At 42.0% G+C, this 26373-nt stretch overlaps 1 protein-coding gene across 1 annotated transcript in view; it reads left to right on the top strand.

Annotated features, from left to right (window-relative positions):
* Positions 1-16750: 16750 nt before the first annotated feature.
* Positions 16751-26373, top strand: part of ADGRG4 (adhesion G protein-coupled receptor G4) — a 114030-nt gene continuing 104407 nt past the window's right edge. The window contains 6 exon segments of the mRNA XM_036305723.1: positions 16751-16820; positions 24766-24953; positions 24956-25155; positions 25157-25197; positions 25200-25346; positions 25349-25378. Of these exon segments, the coding sequence (XP_036161616.1) occupies positions 16751-16820; positions 24766-24953; positions 24956-25155; positions 25157-25197; positions 25200-25346; positions 25349-25378 (676 nt within the window).

Genomic DNA, 26373 nt, shown 5'->3' with positions numbered 1-26373 from the left:
AGAGTTAGAAACATTGATGAGAGAGAAACATCGATCAGCTGCCTCCTGCACACCCCATACTGGGGTTGTGCCCACAACCAAGGTACATGCCCTTGACCGGAATTGAACCTGGGACCTTTCAGTCCACAGGCCGACGCTCTATCCACTGAGCCAAACCAGTTAGGGCAGAGGAAATATTTTAATATTGCTATTTGCCCTTTCTCTATACTAGAAGTGTCAGAGATGAAAGAAAATTAGTAAAATGTATATGAAAATCGTCCTCCTGTCAGAGTCTGGGGTGCACCACGGGACCCAGAGTCAAGTCCCTGCCCACCCATGTGAGCCTCAAAATCACACAAGACCCAGACCCGACCAGCCCCCCTCCCCTTATTGGGCTAGATCCAGATCTGGCCGGTCCCACCCTTGTCAAGCCCTGCCGGGCGGGGGGGGGGGGGGGGAGCAGCCTCTGGTCCCCTTGCCTGGCGCCGGGGTGGGGGGTGCGGCCTGAGGTCCCCCAGCCGAGGCCTTGAGGTCCCCCGTCAAGCCCCACTAGGTGGGGGACACAGCCTGAGATCCCCTATCAAGCCCCACTAGGTGGGGGTCATGACTTGAGGTCCCCTGGTAAGCCCTGCTGGGCGGGGGCCGCAGCCTCAGGTCCCCCAACCCAAAGCCAGGAGGGGAGCACAGCATCAGGTCCCTTGTCAAACCCCACTGGAAGGGGGGTGCAGCCTCAGGTCCCCCGTCAAGCCCCACTGGATTGGGGGCTTGGCCTGAGGTTCCCTGGCCCAGGGCAATGGGAGCAGCCTGAGTCCCCTGGCCCAGCATTGGGGCAGGGGGGTGCACCTTGAGGTCCCCCGTCAAGCCCCACCAGGCAGGGAGTGTGATCTCAGGTTCCCTGGCCCCGTGCTGGGGTGAGGGGCACCGCCTCAGGTCCCCCATCAAGCCCCTCTGGGCGGAGGGCATGGCCTGAGGTCCCCCGTCAAGCTCTGCTGGGCGGAGAGCATGGCCTGAGGTTCCCCATCAAGCCCCGCTGGGCAGAGGGCATGACTTGAGGTCCCCCATCAAGCCCTGCTGGGAGGGGGGTGCAGCCTCAGGTCCCCCATCAAGCCTTGTTGGATGGGGGGCGCGGCCTGAGGTCCCCTGGCCCAGGGTGAGTGAAGCAGCCTGAGGTCCCCCGGCCCAGCACTAGGGTGGGGGGTGTGCACCTTGAGGGTGCCCATCAAGCCCCGCCAGGCAAGGGTCATGGCCTCAGGTCCCCTGGCCCAGTGCCGGGGCAGGGGTCATGGCCTGAGGTCCCCTGTCAAGTCCCCACTGGGTTGGGGGCACAGCCTGAGGTCCCCCCGCCTGAGGCCGGGGGGCCGGGAGCACAGCCTCAGGTCCCCCGTCAGGCCCCACTGGAAGGGGGGGTGCAGCCTCAGGTCCCCCGTCCAGCCTCACAGGGTGGGGAGCATGGCCTGAGGTCCCCCATCAAGCCCCACCAGGTGGGGCGTGCAGCCTGAGGTCTCTGTCAAGCTCCCACCAGGCAAGGGGGTGCAGCTTGAGGTCCCCCGGCCTGGCGTCGGGGCCAGGAGCACAGCCTCAGGTCTCCTGGCCCAGCTGGAGGGGGCCCCAGCCTCAGGTACCCCGTCAAGCCCCACCGGGAGGAGGGGCACAGCCTCAGGTCTCCCATCAAGCCCTGCTGGGTGGGGGTGCAGCTTGAGGTACCCCAGCCCAAGGTGAGGGGAGTAGCCTGAGATCCCCTGGCCCAGCACTGGGGCTGGGGGAGCGCACCTTGAGGTCCCCTGTCAAGTCCCGCCAGGTGGGGGGTGCAGCCTCAGGTCCCCTGGTCCCATGCTGGGGTGGGAGGCATGGCCTGAGGGCCTCCGTCAAGCCCTGCTGGGTGGGGGGCATGTCCTGAGGTCCCCCGGCCTGACACTGGGTCGGGGGAGCAGCCTGAGGTCCCCCATCAAGCCCTGCCGGGGTGGAGGGTATGGCTTGAGGTCCCCTGTCAAGCCTCGCCAGATGGGGGGCATGGCCTGAGGTCCCCCAGCCTGGTGCCAGGGCAGGGGGCATGGCCTGAGGTCCCCTGTCAAGCCCTGCTGGGGTGGGGGACATGGCTTGAGGTCCCCCGTCAAGCCATGCCAAGGCAGGGGTCACGGCCTGAGGTCCCCCGGCCTGGCACCAGGGTGGGGGCGTGGCCTGAGGCTCCCTGTCAAGCCCCACGGCGGGGGGGGGGAGCGCAACCTAAGGTCCCTGCTGATTGCTCTTTAAGGCTCATTATGGGAATTCGGCCTCCGCTTTGGGTGCAGCAATCTTGTGTTATGGAAATCCCTCTCCCCCCACCCCTGCCTCTGCTGTGGGCTCCGCCATCTTTGTGGTGGAGTGATGGTCAATTTGTATATTCCCTTTTTATTATATAGGATTTGTTTAGATTTGTATTTTGAATGAATTCTTGTATGTTCTTTCCATTTTTTGGAACAAATACAATAAATAATAAACAAACAGTCTCTCTTAAAGAGTTTCACCTCTAACCCCTAGCTTGGTGATCATTCTTCTACTTGTCCTATGTATCCTATCTACCATACTTCCCATTACCTTGTTCTCTTTCGGCCAAGCACACTTCTTCTGATGGGACTTCATTGATGTCAAGCATAGGTAATCATCTAGTGGGTGGATGAATGTTGATAATTCTCTGGGTATGCGCTCTGCCACGAAGGAGGGTTTCTGATGTCTTCAGCAAGGCTCTTCACCAGTGTCTGAGCTGTCCAAGGGAATAAGTCTGTATTTATACCTGGCTCCACCCAAATTGTGTGTTAATCAACCTATTATGATGTGGCCTGAATTATGACATAAGTGGACCAGGACTAGCTTATTTACACGAATAAAAGGGAAACATGCAAATTGATGGTCCCTCCCCTATGCCCACCAGCCAATCAGGGCAAGTATGCAAATTAACCCAACAAAGATGGCGGTGGCCATGGAGATAGAGGCTTTGGTTGCCCCTGGCGACGGAGGAAGCCAAGCTTCCCTCCTACCCTGGCCAGCGCTCAAGGAGGGGCTGGGGGCCTGGGTCTCCAGGGGGTGTGGCCAGCCTGAAAATGGCCCTCAGCCCCTCACCCAGGCTGGCCACGCCCCCCCAGAAGGAACCCTCACCCTATGGGGGCGTGGCTGGCCTGAAAACCACCACAGGCCCCTCACCCAGGCTGCCCCATTCCCCAAGGGAACCCCCACCCTGATCCGGGACACCCTTCAGGGCAAACCAGCCAGCCCCCACCTGTGCACCAGGCCTCTATACTAATAAAAGGGTAATATGCTAATTAGACTGGGAGACCTTCCAGGAGACCTTCCAGACGTTCTTCTGGACAAAGCCATGGTGGCAGGGCCGAGGTAGAGGCGGTTAGAGGCCAAGAGGGGAGGGCAGTTGTAGGTGATCAGGCCAGTAGCGGGGGGCCATTGGGGATGACCAGGCTGGTGTGTGGGGGGCAGTTGGGGGTGAGCACACTGGCACGGGGGGCCGTTGGGGGTGATCAGGGTGGCAGGGAGCAATTGGGAGCAGGCAGGCTGGCAGGCAGAGTGGTTAGGGGCAATCAGGCAGGCAGGCAGGTGAGCGGTTAGGAGCCAGCAGTCCTGGATTGCAAGAGGGATGTCCGACTGCCGGTTTAGGCCCGATCCCTGTAAACCGGCAGTAGGGCATCCTTCCAGGGGTCCCAGATTGGAGAGGGTGCAGGCCGGGCTGAGGAACATCCCCTCCCTGCACTAATTTCATGCACCGGGCCACTAGTGCATTAATATATTTCAATAACTGACTACTTTTCAAGGCAGAAGAAACATATTTGTGTATAAGCACAAAGACTGGTACAATAACTGTTTACCACAAAATTTTTCCAGAATTTTAGATTCACAAGCCCACTTCCATTTTTGTTCATTAAGAGTGTGAATGGGCACTAGGAATACTGCCTTAGTTACATGGGAATAATCAGAGGTCTATTGTTTATTTCAGTCTTTCATTAGACCCAGTAGCCAAGACATATCCCCCTTGTGTAAGAGCTATAACAGTAGTAGCAAAACATGTAAACACTTCAGTTAGTTTAGTTCTAAGTTAATCTTAATGGTTGACCATGCTGTAAAACCTCAGTGGTTACCACTTTTTAGCTTATTACCTACCTCCTATAAAGTGTTCTCCTCTAAACATCACTGTGCATTGCTGCAACACTATAAACCTTTGTCTGAAAAAGGAACTTGATAATTGCTTACCTCTTTAAAATATCCATACAGTGCACAGACATTCTAGAGCAGTGGTTCTCAACCTTCTGGCCCTTTAAATACAGTTCCTCATGTTGTGACCCTAGCATAAAATTATTTTCGTTGCTACTTCATAACTGTAATGTTGCTACTGTTATGAATCGTAATGTAAATATCTGATATGCAGGATGGTCTTAGGTGACCCCTGTGAAAGGGTCGTTCGACCGCCAAAGGGGTCACGACCCACAGGTTGAGAGCCGCTGTTCTAGAGATTCCCTTGAGTAAAGCTAATTTAAGTGTGTTTGTTAATTGTTCATACATAAGAAGTATTTGTTCATACACAAAAATTGACAAATAGGCTATGCTATCACCGACTTAATTTACTCTTAAAATATGAACTTCTCACAGAAATTCAATAGGTTAGATGGCTTAATTGGTTGCCCTTGCCTAGACCTACCAACTGACAGAAGATAGAATGATATTTATATTGATAGCAAGTACATATTTTAGGTTTATCTGACTTCAAAATTCTTTGAAATATAGAGGTTTTCTGACCTTAACTGAAATACTTATAAATATGGACAAATTGAAGAACTTTTAGATGCTGTTAACTAACTTAAAAAATAGCTATAATAAAGGTGGAGATCATACAAAACACAAAGACCCAGAATCATATGATAAAACCACTATGCTAAACAAGCAGCTTTCCTCAAGATACTTGCTCTCAGGAAGTAATATATTCCTCTAAGTCTGTTTTTTATATATTTTTATTGATTTCAGAGAGAGGAAGGAAAAAATAGAGAGAAAGAGACTGATTGATGAGAAAGAGAAACATCAATTGGTTGCCTCCCACATGCACCCCAACCTGGGACTTAGCCAGCAACCTGGGCATGTGCCCTGACCAGGAATTGAACTGATGACCTTTTGGTGCACAGGATGATGCTCAACCAACTGAGCCACACTGGCCAGGGCTCCCTTTAGTGGAGTTAAACAGTTTTTGTAAAGCAGTTTGAAGAGAACAAACAGATCATTGCAACCAGGATATCCCCAATATTATTATCTACTTCTGATTGATTAGGCCTTGCTAATAGGGTTATAATGACTTCAGCAAAAGCATTTTGTTGATGTGAGGTTGAGGTCCAGTTTTTACAAGACTAAAGGTTGAGTTTAATACTGTGAGGGAAACAAGCACCAGCCGGAACCTGTAAAAGGGAATCTACCTCCTGAAGTGTTTAAAGGAACAGCTATTAAATTTTTGCCAACAGGTTTAGGTAGGGGGTAACAGGTGCAGCAGTCAGTTAAATTTAGAGCAGTGGTTACAGGAAAAACACATAAGAGAGTTTTATCTTTTTTTAATTTTCACCTGAGGACATGCTTTCACTGATTGAGAGAGAGAGAGAGAGAGAGAGAGAGAGAGAGAGAGAGAGAGAGAGAGAGAGAGAAACATCAATTGGTTGCTTTCCACATGTGCCCCAATCTGAGATCAAACCCGAAATCCAGGTTTGTGCCCTGACCAGGAATCGAACCCACAACCTTTTGGTGTATGGGATGACGTTCCAACCAACTGAGCCACTTGACTGGGGCTTGTTTTATTTAAAGTGGTAGAAGGAAACATAGGGAAGTAAAAATAATTGGATGGATACAGGAATGTCACACTAGTGTTCCAGAGGGCAACAAAGTAGGATAATAGGCAAGATTAGTGGAAGAGTAAAGGAACAGAAAAGGGCACTGAAAATTCAGAAAATTAATCTTGTTCTGTCATCTTGGGCAGAAGCTGTCTACCTCTGACATCAGCAGCCTATGGAGGATTCCTAACAATCCAAAGTTTAAGGTGCCCAAGTGGAATGGATGTTGGTAATCAGGATGAAGTAATGGATATCTTTTGAATTGGAACCATGAATCCAAGGATCCATACCTTGGAGCTGTACTGCTGTGACAGATGTTAATAGTACTTGAGCCCTAACTCGTTTGGCTTAGTGGATAGAGCGTCGGCCTGCAGACTGAAGGGTCCCAGGTTCAATTCCAGTCAAGGGCATGTACCTTGGTTGCGGGCACTTCCCCAGCAGAGGGTGTGCAGGAGGCAGCTGATCAATGTTTCTCTCTCATCAATGTTTCTAACTCTCTATCCCTTTCCCTTCCTCTTTGTAAAAAATCAATAAAATACATTAAAAAAAATAGTACTTGATACGGTCATATCTGTAGGAGTTCAAGAACAGTTCTTCTCCAATGTCTTTTAGAAAAGACAAAATCTCCAGGGTTTAGACATGTAGAAGCTGCTTAGATAGATATTTTGAAAATGTGGCTTGTATCTGTTGAAGACAAACCCAGAGATATTGTATGAGTCTCTTGCATTAACTAATCATATCTGTTTGCGATAGGGTAGAATCTAAGGTTGAGAGGGAAAATTCCAACCACATAAGAACATATAGGTTTATTATTTTATTATCTCACTAGAGGCCCAGTGCATGAAATTTGTGCATGGGGGGTGTCCCTCAGCCCGGCCTGCACCCTCTCCAATCTGGGACCCCTTAGGGGATGTTCGACTGCTGAGTTAGGCCCGATTCCGCAGTCAGACATCCCACTCGCAATCCAGGACCACTGGCTCCTAACCACTCACCTGCCTGCCTGCCTAATGCCCCCAACTGCCCTCCCCTGCAGGCCAGTTTGTCCCCAACTGCCCTCCCCTGCTGGCCTGATCTCACCCCCAACTGCTCTCCCCTGCCAGCTTGATCTCACCCCTAACTGCCTCTGCCTTGGCCCCCACCACCATGGCTTTGTCTGGAAGGAAGTCAGATGTCTGGAAGATGGCCAGTTGACCTGGTCTAATTAGCATATTACCCTTTTATTAGTATAGATTAATGCATAATTTAACTTGTGAGTTACAGAGAGGGTTGATTTTAAAATTAATGGTAATACTTTAGGACATAAAAGTTTTAGGGTTTCTGGGAACTTTTCTAGTTTTACTTTTAGAATTCCATTAATTCTCCCTACTTTTTATGAAAACTCTGGATGACAAGGGTGGTAGAGTTTTGGGGTAAAAGGGAGAAGTTTACAGAGCTCCTTAGTAACAGTGCTAGTACAATGATTTTCCCTGTCACTAGAGAGGAAGTAGTAAGTTGGAATTGTCCAGGTTGGAAAAAACAAAATCAAGATTTTATTTTTTGCCACAGTTAGGACCTGTTGTATGTTGAATTGTGTACCCCCAAAATTCATATGCTAAAGACCTAACCCCCAGTACCTCAGAATGTGGTCTTATTTAGAAAGTGGGTCTTTGTAGATATAAAGTTAAAATGATGTCGTCACAGTGGTCCCTAATCCAATATGACTAGTGTCTTTATAAAAACGATAAATTTGGACACATAAAAGGAAATTGATGTAAAGAAGCATGGGAAGAAGACAGCCATATACAAGCCAAGGAGAGAGGCCTGGAACAGATCATTTCCTCGCAGTCTCAGGAAGAACCAACCCTGCCCACATCTTGATTTCAGACTTCTAGTCCCCAGAACTGTGAGACAATCAATTACTGTTGTTTAAGCGCCCCAGTTTGGGGTACTTTATTACAGCAACCTTAGCAAATATAGGGCTGTAGCCCTCTGACAGGAAAAGGTTTAACCCACCCTGAAAACAAACAGTAACCAGATATAGCTACAGTATATCCTATTGAGGAGACATTTGTCCTGAAGTGGTTCAGAACAGGCCTCCCCAAGATGTGCCACGTTGGCATGTGAATTATTTTGAGCTGAAGGCAACGGAGACCCTGCAGGTTCATGAGACACCTTTACCTCTTCCTCAAAAGAATTTAAACTAGAGACTTTGTCCATAATAAGATTTACCACAAATAATATTTTATGACCTATCTACAGGGCAGGGAAAGTTTCTAATTACTGGACATCTGCTCTTCTTATCATCATCCTGCAAATGAACTTCCTCCCCTCTAAAACTACGAGGTGCCTCACCTCATCCTTAGCTCAGAATGTTATCTATACCTTATTTTCCTTTCCTGTCTTTGATGTATGTGGGGGTCTTTGATTATCATGTATATGGATTGTCCGTATGTATGTATGTAATTAAATGTGATCATTTTGTCGTTATTCTAATATGTCTTATGAAGATTTAATTATTAGGCCAGCCAAAAGAACCCAGGAGGGTAAAAGAAAGTTTCTTCCTCCCCTTCAGTATAAAAGTATCTTTGGAGGTGTTCAAAGGGCCCTTCAGGCTTTGGTTCTGTCCATCACCCACCTTTACAGTTTAACCAAGATTATGTTGTTAGCAGGTAGGGAAGGTTTTGGAAACATCTTTGACAACACCTCTAAAATTATCCCAGAAATGTTAGTGTAATATCATGGCCAGTTTATCTCTGCTGCTGTGGATAATATCATGAAGAATTCTTGCTAAAATACATTTAAAAATATTTGGCATTACTAGCTAGCCATACTGAGAGTAACAATGAGCCTTCAAATTTTTCCATCTTGAGAGACAGAAATTGGCTCACTCTCATTGTAGTAAATAATAATCATATTCCTAATAAATCTGTGCTCTACTAGGGTACTACCTCTTATGTAGAAATCAGCCTTATAACCTTGATAAGCCCACCCAGAAGCCTCCTAGATGAGGCAAACACAGGTTATTCAAGAGAATGTCCAAGAGTGATAGCTGATTCCCCCTTTATGCCTACACTATGAATTACTATTCCCACGAAGGGGATAATAAAATTAGAAAGCTGGTCCAAATTTTGTCTCTGCTGCTAAAAGAAGTCATAAATAACATATTTCTTCTCTGGAAGCCCAACAAACTAGTCTAAATTTATTATCTAGAGTCGCCATGGACAATCACATAGCCCTTGATTTCCTTTAGAACAGGGGTGAGGAAGCTTTTCTTTACAAAGGGCCATTTGGATATTTATAACATTATCCTCTGGCCAAAGAAGATTATCAAACTTAAGAATTAGCCTGCTGTATTTGGTCAAACATTTAATTAGCTCACCCTAAATGCTTTGGCAGAGCCAGACCAAATGATTTTGCGGAGCTTATGTAGCCTGAGAGCCGGATATTCCCCATTCCTGGTTTACTCTGTCAACACTGATGCATCTTCCTGCTTCCTTTTTAGTCCTTTTAGAATCAATTTTTAGCATAGAAGCCTGAGTGATGGTAAAAAAACATGTCAGGTCATGTTATTCTTTTGTTCAAAAGTTTGCCATGACCCAGATCTTGGTTATTAGACACCATTAGCCACTAAATGGAGCCAGGGATCTTAAGAGAAATGGTGTATTCTAGGTCTGAGGCATGGAAAATGCAAGATAAAACTGGAAAATCTTGTGTAAGAAAGTGCTCAAAGAATTATGAGAATATGTCAAAAGGACACAGAAGCCAACTTGAAAGAGCTCTCAGACAATTTGTTCCATCTAGGGCAGTTTGAGCATAAATTAATAGTAATAGATTATAGCTTACTGAATAAAATAAGAACCCATGTGAATAAATGAATGAATGAATGAATATGGGAGAAGGGAAAGCTTTTTCTTTCTGTAGAAAGCTGAATAATAAATGTAAGAAAAATGATTAAAATAGAAAATTGCTTTTTGGCAACCATCAGGCAAATATGAACAATGACTGCTAAAATTATTAAAGGTTTGAGGAGTGCTGGCCCACCGGGCCAGGACTGCTGGCTCCCATCTACTCACCTGCCTGCCTGCCTGATCACCTCCTATCTACTTCCCTGCCAGCCTGATCGATGCTTAACTGTTCCCCTGCCATCCCAATTGCCCCTAACTGCCTTTCCCTGCAGGCCTGGTCCCCCCCAACTGCCCTCCCCTGTAGGCCTGGTTCCCCCCAACTGCCCTCCCCTGCAGGCCTAGTCCCTCCCAACTGCCCTCCCCTGGTGGCCTGGTCGCCCCTAATTGCCCTCCCCTGCTGGCCATCTTGTGGCAGTCATCTTGTGTCCACATGGGGGCGGTCATCTTTGACCACATGGGGGAGGCCATCTTGTGTGTTGGAGTGATGGTCAATTTGCATATTACCGCTTTATTAGATAGGATATGCCCACATGTGCAGCAAAAGTATGAAGGTATACATGGTAATGACAATCAGCAAGGAATCAGTTGGATGGTAGTGTTTAAGGTGGCAATCAAATATAACCAAAATTGTCCTTGAAAATCTCTTAGGCAGTCATCAACACAGTTGATTTTTCCTCCAGCATCAGATCCTTTCATTGTTTCTATGGTTGGTCCTTAAATTCAATAGGAAGCCTGTGGTTGGGAGCCATGATGTGTAGAAATAATCAGATTCCCAAATGACCTGGAAAGGGAAGAGGGAACAATGACAGCCTGGAATATCACCAGATTAAGTGTTTCTTCTAGTGTCAGAAAGGGAAACAGAGTCTCAACAAGATCAGCCTTCTCTCTCTGTGGGAGGACACATAAATCAGCAGAGCCTTATGGCAATCTAGACCTTTGAGTTTCCAGGGATGGAAGGCTCATAACATCCCGTGATAGCCTTTTTGGGTGTTTATCAGAAACTGTGCTCAATAATGACTTATTTATGTTTAACTCACATCTCCCACTGTAATTTCAGTCCATTTCCTATTACCCTGTAGATAAGGAGAACATATGGTCAACATTCACCGTATAACCTTCCAGATAATGGAAGCTACCCATTGAAGTCCTCTCTATTCAGGTGGCATTTTCTTCCTGATCAAGAGCTCTAACCTCTTCCTTTTTCTGCACATTTCATTTTCCAGTAAATTATTTCATTTGATACATTGGATTTAAAAAGTAAACATTGTATTTTTCTTTGACAAAGCAACGTACGCAGATAATTAAAATTCTAACAATACAAAAGCATATGCAGAGAAAAGTAAGGTTCTCTCCCACCCAAGGCCTCTTAGTCTCCTTTTTAAAAAAATGAGCTGTTGTCACCAGGATCTCCATTCAGAGGATTTTTTAATTTTATTTTTATTTTTTATTTATTTATTTTTTTATTGCTTAAAGTATTACAAAGGGTATTACATATGTGTCCATTTTATCCCCCCGCCCTAGACAGTCCCCTAGCCTCCCCTATCCCCCAGTGTCTTATGTCCATTAGTTATGCTTATATGCATGCATACAAGTCCTTTAGTTGATCTCTTACCCCCCTACCTCCTGCCCCCCAACCCTCCCCGGCCTTCCCGCTGCAGTTTGACAATCTGTTTGAGGCAGCTCTGCCTCTGTATCTATTATTGTTCAAAAGTTCATAATGGTCTCTATTATCCATGAATGAGTGAGATCATGTGGTATTTTTCCTTCATTGACTGGCTTATTTCACTTAGCATAATGCTCTCCAGTTCCATCCATGACGTTGCAAATGGTAAGAGTTCCTTCCTTTTTAGAGCAGCATAGTATTCCATCGTGTAGATGTACCACAGTTTTCTAATCCATTCATCTACTGATGGGCACTTAGGCTGTTTCCAGATCTTAGCTATGGTGAATTGTGCTGCTATGAACATAGGGGTGCATATATCCTTTCTGATTGGTGTTTCTGGTTTCTTGGGATATATTCCTAGAAGTGGGATCACAGGGTCAAATGGGAGTTCCATTTGAAGTTTTTTGAGGAAACTCCATACTGTCTTCCATAGTGGCTGCACCAGTCTGCATTCCCACCAGCAGTGCACAAGTGTTCCTTTTTCTCCACATCCTCTCCAGCACTTGTCGTTTGCTGATTTGTTGATGATAGCCAGTCTGACAGGTGTGAGATGGTACCTCATTGTTGTTTTGATTTGCATCTCTCGGATGATTAGTGACTTTGAGCATGTTTTCATATGTCTCTTGGCTTTCTGAATGTCCTCTTTTGAAAGGTGTCTATTTAGGTCCTTTGCCCATTTGTTGATTGGATTGTTTATCTTCCTTTTGTTAAGTTGTATGAGTTCCCTATAAATTTTGGAGATTAGGCCCTTATCAGATATGACATTGGCAAATATGTTTTCCCACACAGTGGGTTTTCTCGTTGTTTCGTTGATGGTTTCCTTTGCTGTACAGAAGCTTTTTATTTTGAAGTAGTCCCATTTGTTCATTTTCTCTTTAGTTTCAAGTGCCCTAGGAGCTGTATCAGTGAAGAAATTGCTTCGGCATATGTCTGAGATTTTGTTGCCTTTGGATTCTTCTAGAATTTTTATGGTTTCCTGTCGTACATTTAAGTCCTTTATCCATTTTGAGTTTATTTTTGTGTATGGTGTAAGTTGGTGGTCTAGTTTCATTTTCTTGCATATATCTGTTCAAGCTCTAACCTCTTCCTTTTTCTGCACATTTCGTTTTCCAGTAAATTATTTCATTTGATACATTGGATTTAAAAAGTAAACATAGTATTTTTCTTTGACAAAGCAACGTACGCAGATAATTAAAATTCTAACAATACAAAAGCATATGCAGAGAAAAGTAAGGTTCTCTCCCACCCAAGGCCTCTTAGTCTCCTTTTTAAAAAAATGAGCTGTTGTCACCAGGATCTCCATTCAGAGGATTTTAAAAAATATATATTTTATTGATTTTTTACAGAGAGAAGGAAGAGGGATACATACAGAGCCAGAAACATCGATGAGAGAGAAACATCAATCAGCTGCCTCCTGCACACTCCCCACTGGGGATGTGCCCACAACCAAGGTACATGCCCTTGACCGGAATTGAACCTGGGACCTTTCAGTCCATAGGCCGATGCTCTATCCACTGAGCCAAACCGGTCAGGGCCAGAGGATTTTCCTAATGTATTCAAGTGTATATAAATATATTCTCCTCTATATTCATTTTCATTTCAGCAAATATTCATTAAGCACCTACTATGTTCCAGGTGTTGTGCTAACTCCTGGGGCAGGGCATGAGGAGAACAGAGATGTATTTCCCTTATTTTCAATAAGTGCACACTTTAGTAGGGGGGAATGGCATAGCCATTCATTTACCAAATATTGATTGAGTGTTCTCTGTGTGCCTGGCAGTGTGTGAACCTTTGAATGGAGCTTATAGTGTTAGAGGGGGAGGTGTGGACAGATCAATGAGCAGGCATGGTGTGAAATATAAACCAATGACAGGGAAGTGCCAAGATGATTCTTGGCAATTGCCCCACATCTCCTTGTAAGCTGTGTTACCCCATGTGGGTAGCAGGCCATAAAAAACAAGCCTAGTGACAAGTGTAAAGGGGAAGCAGCGGAGTTCTGGGCAGGATCAGTGGCACTGGAGTTCCATGCCAGGTACTGGGCTAAAGCCCTTTATACACACAGTATCACATAATCTTCCCAGGTTTACAAGGTAAGTGTCATTATTTACATTTTTCACATGAGGGTACTGGGGGCTCTAGAGATGTTAGGGGAACAGGCCCTAAACCACACAATTGAGATTCAAACTTTTCTATCTTTCTGCAAAATCTGGACTCTCATCCTCCACACTGATAACAGTTTCTGGGCTTGGAGTGGATAATCGGTGATTCTGAGACACTCTCCTTCCCTTTCCTGCCTGAAGAACCACTGGCTTACAGATAATACTTTGACAGAGTCTCTTACTAGACTGAATTTTTCCATTTAAGGTGTGAGATGGAGAGAAAAAGGTATTGGTCTTGGAGTCAGGAGCCCACGGTCTTAGCTCCTGTTCTGCCTCTCATAAGCTCAATGAACTTGAGCAAGTTATTCTATCCTCTGGAACTCAGGGTCCTGATCTTGGAAATGCAGAGGCTGGTGGGGAACATCTCTGGATATTTTGATGAGATTTGATATTTCTATCATCTCCAAAGAGCTATAATGATACCATCTGGGACAAAAAGCACAACCCCCTCTGATGCAAAACCAGTTCAGTAAATCTATTTATTTTGAAGGAAATTTGAAGAAAGGATCTGCAGTGAATATAAACAGCTGGCTTCACTTTACTGACAGTGTGAAATGTGACTATATTAATACTTCCTTGGCCTCTACTTTCTGTTCATAGTTCTGAACACTCCCCACTCCCCATTTTCTCAATAAAGTGAAATGAACCTTAGTTAAGTACCTACTTAATATATCCAATTGAATTAAAGTGATAATCAAGTTAAGATAATTCTTAATGAAAACTGAAAAAGAAACCTCAAATTAATGGGTTCTTGCAGGAATATAATAACCTGAGGACTTTGCCCATGCTGATTTCATGCTCAGGGAAGCAGCCCCATGACATGCTGCGAGACACAAAAAGAGGATCTTCCCTGGTCAATAAGCCCCATAAAGCTAAGAGCAGAGAGGCTGGCTTGATCCATAAAAGGAGGTGACTGAGGCATTGCCAGCAGATAATGAGCCTCCTGCTTTTTGCTCGTTCCATTTCACGTCAAATGTAGGGATTTAGAAACCAGGCCTGCTCATTTGTAAAGCAAACTCTTGTTGTGGACTCCACAGTGACACAGGGGTGGGAAGTTAAAGGACCCCAGTTCTCAGGTGAGTGTTTTTCTTCTCTTCTTCCCTCCCTTCCACCTTTCCTTCTTCTTTACCTCCATCTTTCCTTCCTTCTTTCCTTTCTTCCTTTAATTTTTTTTTAAAAATTATAAAAGTAATAAATATTCATCATAAAAGAACAGAATTGCATATAATTGTATGAGGTATAATATAAAAGTCCTTAATCTCCATTCTTTCACTTCTTTCCCTCTTTTCCTTCTTCTTTCATTTTTTTAAAAAAATTATAAAAATAATGCATGCTCATTGTAAAATAATCAAACAATACTGAATGGTATTAGGTATAAAGGAAACCTATTTAATCCCTATTCTTCCTTTCTACTTCTCTCATCCCCTTCCTTCCTGTCTTCCCTCTCTTTCTTTAGCCCTCTCTTCCTTTCTTTCTCTTTTCTTTCAACTTTTAAAGTTATATAGGTAATGTGTGATAATTTTAAAAGAATCAAGCAGTACAGAATTGCATGGTACATAAAATGAAAGATCCTGTCCCCACTCTCCACCCACCCTTTTATGCCTGATAGACATATAGACTTACCTTATTCCTTTTTAAAAAAAAATGTTTTTTGTTGATTTTTTGGAGAGAGAGGAAAGGAGAGGGATAGAAAGAAACATCGATGAGAGCGAAACATCATAGATTAACTGCCTTCTACACACTACCTACTGGGGATGGAGCCTGCAACCTGGGAATCTAACCAGTGACCTCTTGATTCCTGGGTTGACACTCAACCACTGAGCCACACTGGCTGGTCTTATCTTATTCTCTTTAATGACTGCATAGTATTCTGTAGTGTGAAAATCCCATGATTTACTTTTTGGGTTCCAGGTAAGTTTCTGAAACATACCTTGAGATTGTTATAAAAGTTTAGAGGAAATGTAAGAAAAATATAAATTGGATTGTTTGCTGTTGAAAATTCCATTTTATAGATAGTGATCATATCCATTTCTATAGCGCTTTATACTTTGAAAATTGCCTTTTAAATATCACATCATTTGATCTTCTATAGCAGCTTTGGGAAATAGGCAGATTATTATCTCTATTTTTACAGATAAGGAAACTGAGGTCCAGGGAAATGAAGGAGCAGAAATACAGCCTTACAGCTAGTTACAGATTCTTATCTGGCACTCTTATAGCACTGTAAATTTAAGTTGCATTTCATCTTGCATGTCATAAAAGATTTAGATATCCCCTTACTTCTAAGTTTGTAGTTTAAAAAATCCATCCAAGTCATACAAATTCCCTTATTATTCTAATGAGAATGGCATTCGAACACTTGGTAAATGTGAAGAGCCTTATTAATGACAGGTGCTCAAAGCAAGTCCAAGACTCATTTGGTTTCCTAATTGACTTCTGTTACTTTAAATACAAAGTGAGTCTATTCACTCCAAATCCCACTTAGAAATAGAAAGAAATACAATATGATGTATTATCCTATAGGAAAAGAAGTGTTTAAATCAGTAGTAAATCATTCAGAAGTGTATTTTATTTAAAATTAGAAAATGTCCATCAACACCCTACTGCCAAACTTCTGTAATATGTTTCTGTAGGATTTGAAGTTTTAACACTGTTTGGGTTGGAGAAAGAGGGGTTTGCAGTGTGTTTCCCAAATAATCAGCTTTCCTTAGAATTATTTAAGGAGAGAAGCTGGGTGAATGCAATGAGATGAAATGATTTCATGAGTTACTTTTACCAGTAAGTTCTTCTTGTATAATGCTTCCTTCAAAAAATTTAGGCTTGTTAAAACCATTAAAACCAGAGTTGTTTTGCTAAAGTTGTGTACATAAAGGTTGAATAAAATCACATTTTGTAATTATGTATTTAATGTCTGATTTCCCAATGAGGACAGGTATCTCTGTCTTGTTTTTCCAGCACTGTATTCACAGTGTCTTCCACATAGTAGGCACTCAATAAAATTTGTTGAATGGCTATGCAAATAAGACTATCTATGAGGTTTCAGCCAAGCTTCATAACTCAGGCAAGTAAGTGTCTATATTGTGGCTGGCTGACATGATTTTAAGCAATCGGAACAATCCTTGCATGAAATGGGAAGAAGGTGGTCACATACACCTAGAAATTGTTTGTTCTGAATTTGAGCTAGGCATATTTCTGACTTTTTTAAAACAGGTTTAGACAATGAAAGGACACACCATGTATCAGAGGCTATATGGATTGATTCTCATGTCCAGTTTTATCTTTCTCACAGGTAAGAAAATATATTCTTATTATCTCTTTCAATGTCTCATGTACAGCAGGTTACAGAAACGCCCATTTGAAAAATTGCTGGGCTGCCTCTCAACAACTTCCTTTTGGTCAATAGGGCTGTAGGACAAGTTGGAATTTCAATAAAGGAATCCATTCACTCGGGATTGTGCATGGGCTCAAGTGGATAACTTGGACTACTATTTTTTTTTAAAGTTTACTTTGTTGTTGACAGTATTACAGATGTCTCCCATTTTCTCCACCTTTTTGACCCCCCTCCACTTTTTGATTTCTCGATGTAACTCTGAAATGCCATTGGGTGGTTAATGCACACCTAACCAAAGCTTTGCGTTTTCTCTTGGGCTCTTTTCTCTTATGCATAATGTTTTATTTAAATCTAACTGTAGCATTATGAAACCATCTTTCTTTTTAATATATTTTTATTGATTTCAGAGAGGAGAGGAGATAGATAGATAGATGGAAACATCAACAATGAGAGGAAATCATTGATTGGCTGCTTCCTGCACGCCCCACACTGGGGATCAAACCCACAACCTGGGCATGTGCCCTGACTGGGAATTGAACCTTGATCTCCTGGATGAAACCATCTTTCTGTCTCCCTTATACATATATGGCAGCAATCATAGACTATAGATGAGGAAAATAAGGTGTTCCAAAAACTGGTCTCTAATTCACATATAGGCATGTGTTCTGGGGAGGCCCAGACCTTGCCTTGATTCTGTGACAGGAATGAAATAGGTTCTGTCTTTTTTTCTATTATGCAGCAAGTAGATGATTAAGACCTTTCAACTGAAGGTAATTTGGAGACTTAAGAAAAAGTTTGTCTTGGAAAACTGCATTGTCATCCACATTAACTTCAGTTGATACCATTCTTTTTTTTTTTTTTTTAAGAATGAGCAATCTTTTCTTCTTTTTTTTAATCCTCACATGAGGTTATGTTTTTATTGATTTTTCAGAGAGGAAGGGGAAGAGAAAGAGAGAGAAACATTAATGTGAGAGAGAAACATGGACTTGTTGACTCCCATACGTGCCTTGACTGGGGATTCAACCTGCAATTTTTTGGTGTACAGGACGATGTTCCAACTGAGTAAGCCACCCAGCCAGGGCCAGTTGATACCATTCTTATTTATCATATCAGCCTTTAGCTAAAAGGTCATACATGCCAGTGAGTGACAATTCCTGATAAAATATACCTGGGGTTTAATTTGAACAGCCCACAGATTTAAGAACTAATTAATCGTCTGGAAAAATAGCAAATTATCACCATCAATAGCAAACACTGACTGGCTTCCTGCTGTGTGCAGAACCTGATAGGAAACTATGTTTCTTATATTAAATCTTGAAATGGGACCTATGAGGCATAGTGGCAACTCATACCTGAACTTGACTGCCTACTAAAATGTTGATTTATCTGTTCCCTGCCTGTTTCTTCAAAGGCAAGAAAATATGTTTTCTCTCTATTCCATTAAAAATAATTAGTAATATTTTAATTACAGTTTTGTACATTAGTTTCAGGTGCACAACCCAGTGATTAAACATTTATATAACATATGAAGTGATTACCCCAATTAATTTGGACACATCTGACACCACACATAGTCATTACAATATTATTAATTATATTCTCAATGCTATACTTTATATCCCATGACCATTCTGTAACTATCAATTTATACTTCTTAACCCCTTCACTTTATTCCCCTAACCCCCTACCATGTGGCAACTGTCAAAATGTTCACTGTATCTATGAGTCTGTTTCTTGTCTGCTTGTTCATTTATTATATATATTTTTTATATTACACATATAAGTGAAACAATATGGCATTTGTCTTTCCTTGTCTGACTTATTTTCACTCAGCACAATACCCTCTAGGTCCATGTTGTTACGGATGGCAATGTTACATTATTTTTTTATGGTCAAGTCATATTTAATTGCATATATGTACCACTTCTTCTCTATCCATTCATCTATTCATCGACACTTTCATTGCTTCCATATCTGGGCTATTGTAAATAATGCTGCAATGAACATATGGAACTATATAGTTTTTTGATTTTATGTTTTGGATTTCTTCAGATAAATACCCAGAAGTGGAATTGTTGGGTCCTTCATTATTTCTTGTTATAGCCTTTGTTGTTGCTGTTTTTTTTAAAATATATTTTATTGATTTTTTTACAGAGAGGAAGGGAGAGGGATAGAGAGTTAGAAACATCGATGAGAGAGAAACATCCATCAGCTGCCTCCTGTACACCCCCCACTGGGGATGCGCCCGCAACCAAGGTACATGCCCTTGACCTGAATCAAACCTGGGACCTTTCAGTCCGCAGGCCGACACTCTATCCACTGAACCAAACCAGTTAGGGCTATAGCCTTTGTTTTAAAGTCTATTTTGTCTAGTATAAGTATTGCTATCCCAGCTTTTTTTTTTTTTAAATGTAGCTTTCAAAAATGTTTAGATAAATTATTTATTTAAAGTTTTTAAAATTATAATTTACATTCAATATTATTTGTATTGGTTTCAGACCAATATCTCTTATGAATATAGGTCTAAAAATTCTTGACAAAATATTGGCAGACCAAATCCAGCAGTATATTAAGGGGATTATATATCCTGATCAAGTGGAATTTATTCCAGGAATGAAAGGGTGGTTGAACATATAAAAATGATCAATGTGATACAGAAAAAGCAACACCCTGTCATGATAAAAAACACTTAATTCACTAGAAATGGAAGGGAACTTAGACAACCCGATAAAGGGCATCTACAAAAAACTCACAGTTAACATCATACTTAATGGTGAAAACCTGAAAACTTCCTTTGATGATTAGGAACAAGATCAGAATGCCAATTCTCACCACTTCTATTTAACATTACATGGAAGTTATAGCCAGAGCAATTGGGCAAGAAAAAGAAATTAAAGGCATCCAAACTGGAAACCCCCCCCCACCAATTATTCATAGATGATATAATATGACTTTACATATACACCATCCTAAAGTATCTGTAAATAAGATATTTAAGTTAATAAACAAATTCATCAAAGTTGCAGGATACAAGATCAACACACAAACATTAGTGATATTTCTATGTATATCACTAATTCATTTCTAGCAATGAGCAATCTGAAATGAAGTTAAGAAAAAATTTTTTGTTTATAATAGCATCTAAAAGAATAAAATATGTAGGAATAAATTAACGAAGTAGGTGAAAGACTTCTACATTAAAATGATAAACATTGCTCATAGAAAGTACAGAAGGTCTAAATAAATAGAAAAGATTCCATGTTCATAATATAAAACCTTGGACATCTCTCCATAACTATATAGATTTACCTTGTTTTTTAAATAGTCCATTGTATAGAGGTAATAATTGCTTAACTAGCCACTTATTGATAGACATACTTCATTGCATCTTTGTATACATGTACATTTGTTTAGAATAAATTGATAGAGATGGATTTAGTGGATCAAAAGCATACACACAATTATACACAATTAAAATGTTCACAGATATTGGCAAATTACCCTTCAAAAAGAGAGAGAGGCTTTACTAATTGGTACTCCCACCAACATGTATTAAAGTGACTTGTTTCCCCACAGGCCCATCAAAACTTGGTATTCTGTCTAAAATGTTGTCATTTTAAAAGGGAAAAAAGGCTATTTTGTTGTTTTAACTTGTATTTTTAAAATAGTGAGGGGCCATGTTTTTATGTTTCCTATCTAGTAAGTTGCTTATTCATGTCTTTTGACAACTGGTTTTATATTAATAAATCTCAGAGAGGAGAGGCCCTTTTAGACCATATAATCTTATATGGAGAGAAACCAAGATGGTGGCATAGGTAAACACCTGAAATTGCTGCCTCTCACAACCACTTCAAAAATACAACTAAAAGACAAAACAGACATCATCCAGAACCATAGGAAGGCTGGGTGAGTGGAAATTCTACAACTAGAAGGAAAGAGAAAAGCACACTGAGACTCAGAGGAGGTGCGGAAGTAAAGTGCAGAAGTATGGAGGCTCGAGCGGGAGCGTAAAGGGGCTGGCAACAGAGGACGCTGGTGTCTTTTGCAATCGGGAGGGAGACACAAGCTCCCTATGGCCCTGACTCCAGTTCCGGGCGAGTCTCTGGGTTCCCAGACTCATATGGGGAGAAACTAGACTGTCTGGCAGCTGGCAGAACTCAAGGGCGGCTTTCTCTCAGAGGTGCTTGCAGTGATTACCAGGACACTGAGACCCGGGACCTCTTAGGGCAGGACTGAGGAGCAGTCATAGCTGTTTGCTCTGCCCTGTTGATTCCCTGAGACCCCACCCCACCCAAGCTGCTAGCAGAGGGTTTTGCATATGAATGGGCTGGCCCATTGAGATCTAAAATTACCTAACAAACTGCAGCTGGGTCAGAAAGACCCAGAACATCCAAAATAAGGCCCAGGGCTCCACAGCAGCATGCATTGCTTCACAGCTGGGCCTCATCTGGGCACCTCCAAAACCCAAACAAGGAAGAGGAACCTGCAGATCTCTTTGTAGCTCCTGCTGGGTAGCCTCAGGCAAAGGCTAAATTAGCACCTCCTTAGTGATTCAAGAGTCTGTGAGCCCAGTGGTCAGATTGGGACCATCCAGATTACAACTCCTCAGATCCATAAGGGACACACTCAGGGGGCAGACTCAGGGAGCACCAAAGCCCCAATGAAGCAAGTCTTGCCCCATAAGGGTGTCTTCAGCACAGAAGTTCTCCCACTGTAGACTCAGCTGATTCTCACAGCCAATTGGCCTGGAGGTCAACTCCTCCCAGTGATACCTACAACAATCAAGGTTTAACTACAACAAGACTGTGCACACAGCCCACAAAGGGGTGCACCAAGAGTGTCCACCCCAGGTAATTGGGGAGGCTGAGCCACTGGGCCCTATAGGACACCTAGCACAGAAAGCCACTCTATCAACACAAGGAAGCATAAAAAATGCAGAGACAAAGAAACAGGTCACAAATGACAGAAATGGAGGAAAGCCAACTACTGGATATAGAGTTCAAAACCACGTTTATAAGGTTTTTCAAGAATTTTCTAGAAACCGCCGATAAATTTAGTGAGACCCTCGAGGATATGAAAAAGGACCAACTAGAAATTAAGCATACACTGACTGAAATAAAGAATAATATACAGAGATCCAACAGCAGACAAGAAGATCCCAAGAATCAAGTCAAAAATTTGAAATATGAAGAAGTAAAAAACACCCACCCAGAAAAGCAAAAAGAAAAAAGAATCCAAAAATATGAAGATAGTGTAAGGAGCCTCTGGGACAACTTCAAGCATCCCAACATCCGAATTATAGGGGTGCCAGAAGAAGAGAGAGTGCAAGATATTGAAAACCTATTTGAAGAAATAATGACAGAAAACTTCCCCTACCTGGTGAAAGAAATAGACTTACAAGTCCAGGAAGCGCAGAGAACCCCAAACAAAAGGAATCCAAAGACGACCACACCAAGACACATCATAATTAAAACGCCAAGGGCAAAAGACAAAGAGAAAATCTTAAAAGCAGCAAGAGAAAGGCAGTCAGTTACCTACAAGGGAGTACCCATACGACTGTCAGCTGATTTCTCAACAGAAACTATGCAGGCTAGGAGGGAGTGGCAAGAAATATTCAAAGTGATGAATGCCAAGAACCTATAACCAAGATTACTTTATCCAGCGAAGCTATCGTTCAGAATTGAAGGTCAGATAAAGAGCTTCACAGATAAGAAAAAGCTAAAGGAGTTCACCTCCACCAAACCAGTATTGTATGAAATGCTGAAAGGTATTCTTTAAGAATAGGAAGAAGAAAAAAGTAAAGATAAAAATTATGAAAACAATTACATATCTATCAACAAGTGAATCTAAAAATCAAGTGAATAAAAAATCTGATGAACAGAGTAAACTGGTGAATATAATAGAATCAGGGGCATAGAAAGGGAGTGGAATGACAATTCTCAGGGCGGGGGGAAGGGGTGTGGGGGGTGTGGGAAGAGACTGGACAAAAATCGTACACCTATGGATGAGGACAGTGGGGGGGGTAAGGGCAGAGGGTGGGGTGGGAACTGGGTGGAGGGAAGCTATGGGGGGGGGGAGTGGAACAACTGTAATAATCTGAACAATAAAGATTTATTTAAAAAAAGATTATGATACATTCTCTTTTAAGGGACAAATAAGCCCTGGAAATTTATTTTCACCATAAAACTCGTTCTTAAATGTTGTACATGATGTCATTTTGGAGAGCTGAACAGAAAAGCAATGTTAACAAACCATAATCAAGCCTTGGGTTTCATGATTATCACTTTGTGGGGATTACCTCTTGATTTATTAGCCACATGAAAGATGATAATATAATCGCATAAGCCAGATACAGAAATAAGCATTTGCTCATCTGCCATGGACAGTCCAGAAATAGCTCCCTAGCAGGTGAATGGTTTAAGTTCTGGCACATGGGTGTGTGATATATGTGCATGTGTGTGAATGTGTGGGGCCAGCATGTACTTGTTTGCTTTTGGATGATGTTCAGTGGAGGAATGGCGGGAGAAAATACCATAAGGCTACAGAATGTCTAGAAGCTTTCATTTGGGGACATCTCCCAGAAGCACAGAAGTGGTCACTTCCTGCCAGTTTCTTTAGTGCGCTGTTATGGCTACCAGTTTTAGATTGGTGGTCTCAACGTTACACCCCTAATTCAGAGACAAGTTGGAATTCTGTCCTACCATAAAGCTTTTTTTGATTTGTCTTAGGCTGTGCTGGAACTGGAATTAGGTTGATGCTCAGCAATCATATATTTGCTTAGTGGCCTGGGGTGTAAAGTTTATAACGGTAATAGTATAATGACTCATCAATAGCTTTCCATGAAATAAAAGGCATACTCAATTTAAATTTTCATACATATTGCCAAATTGCCCATCAAAATACTGTACCAATGTACATGCTCTTCAGCAATGTTTGAGAGGACTTTGCATACATCATCATTTCACTTAACCTTCAAACAATCTAGTAAGGCCAGTGGGTTAGAGGTATTAACTGGCATAGACTATAATGTGAATGGTGGCCCCTAGAATTGTGCATAAATACAACACTGTGGCTCTGAATTCCCATTTTACTGAAGTAAACATTAAGGCATAGAAATGTTGTTACTTGTTCAAAGTTACACAGCTGATGAATGTCAGAGTTGGGATTCCATCCCAGGCTGTGTGACTCCAGCGCCAGTGAAAACTGACTTCATGGATATCTAGAGCCTCTTAAAGCTTCTGCAGCCTCCTTTGAGGAGATGGAAGGAGGGAATCAAGGTACACTCAGGGTTGTGTCATTTCTACCATTCCCGGGTGCAAACAGAAGCCCTGGCACTTCAGTATTGTCCAGCTGGCCCATCCGTCAGGCCCCTGTCAGTGCCTTCAGTGAGAAGCAGTCTTCAGAGGCAGAATAATCAGATAATTTGGTTTAGGAAAAGGCATTGGATAAATAAATTGCTGCTGCACCATGAATATAATAAGGCAGTTAGGTAGATAGAAATAGTTACCTTTTGATTATGTAAGTGGAATTATATGCAGCAAATTTTAAGTCCAAACTGCCTTTTCCTTGGCCTCCCCCCAGTCCACTAGCCATACACTTCTAACTGCCTCCCTAAATTATCCAGCTTATGTGTGCTCTGGGAACACTAATCTAACTGTTCACATTAGCCCAGGCAAAATATAATTAGGAAGAAACTCTTCTGCCAAAAAAGTCACATGCTGATGTCAAATAGATATGATTTTTTTTTATATCTACTATTTGGCTTATTTGTACCAGTATTGATTTACAATAGCACTATTGCATAATATAGATTTGACTATATAGCTAAAAAGGATGACAAAATACAATTTCTTGTTACTGAAATTTCAATTGTTTTCCCTTCACCTTCCCAAAATTTGGACAGATGCACTTTCACTAAAAGGAAAAAGGCTCGATTTTTATGGAAGAGCTCACACATATGTAAGCCTGACCAACACCATTCCTGAACTCATTTGATTCACAGAATGCATTGACCTGGTATTTGTGGATGACAAATCAAGTGATTGTTTGGCCATCTTCTATATTATTAGCAATATATTATTATCAGGAATATAGGAGAAGACATAGACCTTGGGCTTGCAGGAGATCACCAGCAGTTAACACTATACAACTTGTGCAAAACCTTTTATATCCATTACCACTTGATTCCATTTCAATGGCATACAGTATACTTGATATGGGATGGCATGAAAAGCAAATTAGAGCTCTTCCTGAATAAAGAAAGAATACTGGTAATGATGGGTCAACCACAAAACCACACCTAATGAGACTCTGTTTCTAGGACATTTTCTTAAGAACAGAAACAGGTTAAAAGTATGGTGCCTTGCTTCACTGGCAGCTTGTACTACTTACAACTCTGGGACTACATCCTGGAAAATGAGGAGTTTATGAAGTGCTTGAGTGGAAACATAGTTAGTTGGGAAGATGTTTGGCTCGTCAACAAGATCATCCAACTGTTGACACAAGACTGCACTGCTGTGAGCAACTTATGAATTGTCCTCCTTAGTAAGGGTAGCAGTGATGCAGTACTCTTCTGCTTGCTACTCCAAATGACTCACTCCTAGGTCACAGCTCTGTCTTCCTCAGGGGGTACTCCAGTTTTGTCATCTACTTTTCTTTGTCTTTTATTTTGATATAATTTCAAACTTATAGAAATATTGCAATAGGACAAAGAACTTCTGCATATTCCTTACCCAGATTCACCATTTGTTAAATTTTCCTCATGTTTTATTATTCTCCCTCTCTCTTTCTCTTTCCTCCTCCCTACACACACACACACACACACACACACACACACACAATTTATTTGTTTCTTAATGATTTAAAAGTTGCAGACATAATGCCTCATTATCCCTAAATAATACCCCTAAGTATCTCAGTGTGTATTTCCTAAGAATGAGGACATTCTCTTACATAACCATGATACAATGATCAACATCAGGAAATTTAACATTGATATAATACTAATAACTAACTCATAGTTCATATTCAAATTTAGCCAATCATCCTAATAATTTCCTCTATAGCTGTTTTTGCCTGATCCAAGATTCAGTTCAGGATCACACATTAAATTTAGTTATCATGTCTCCTTAGATTCTAATCTGGAACAAAACATTCTTTCCTTGTCTTTCATGATGCTAATTTGTCCCATTACTGGTATTGGTAACTTTGATCATTTGATTCTGATGGTGATTGCTAGATTTCTCCATTGTAGTTACTACTTTTCCGGTTGCAATTAATAAGTAATTTCTGGGGAGACATTTGGAAGGTATGTAGATATCTTGTTCTTATCAAACTTTCACCCAGTAGTTTTACATCTATTGATGATTCTTGCCCCAATCACTTATTATAAAGTTTGCAAATTGATGATTTTTAAAACTTCATTTTTCTACATTTATTAGTCTTCTATTGTAAGGAAGAGTGTTCTCTTCTTCACATTTACTTATTTATTCCAATTGTTTATGTGTTTATA

Source organism: Myotis myotis, unplaced genomic scaffold, assembly GCF_014108235.1.
Source record: "Myotis myotis isolate mMyoMyo1 unplaced genomic scaffold, mMyoMyo1.p scaffold_m19_p_4, whole genome shotgun sequence".
NCBI lineage: Eukaryota > Metazoa > Chordata > Mammalia > Chiroptera > Vespertilionidae > Myotis > Myotis myotis.
Note: the sequence above shows the minus strand (reverse complement) of the source record. Positions and strands in the feature narration are given on the sequence as shown.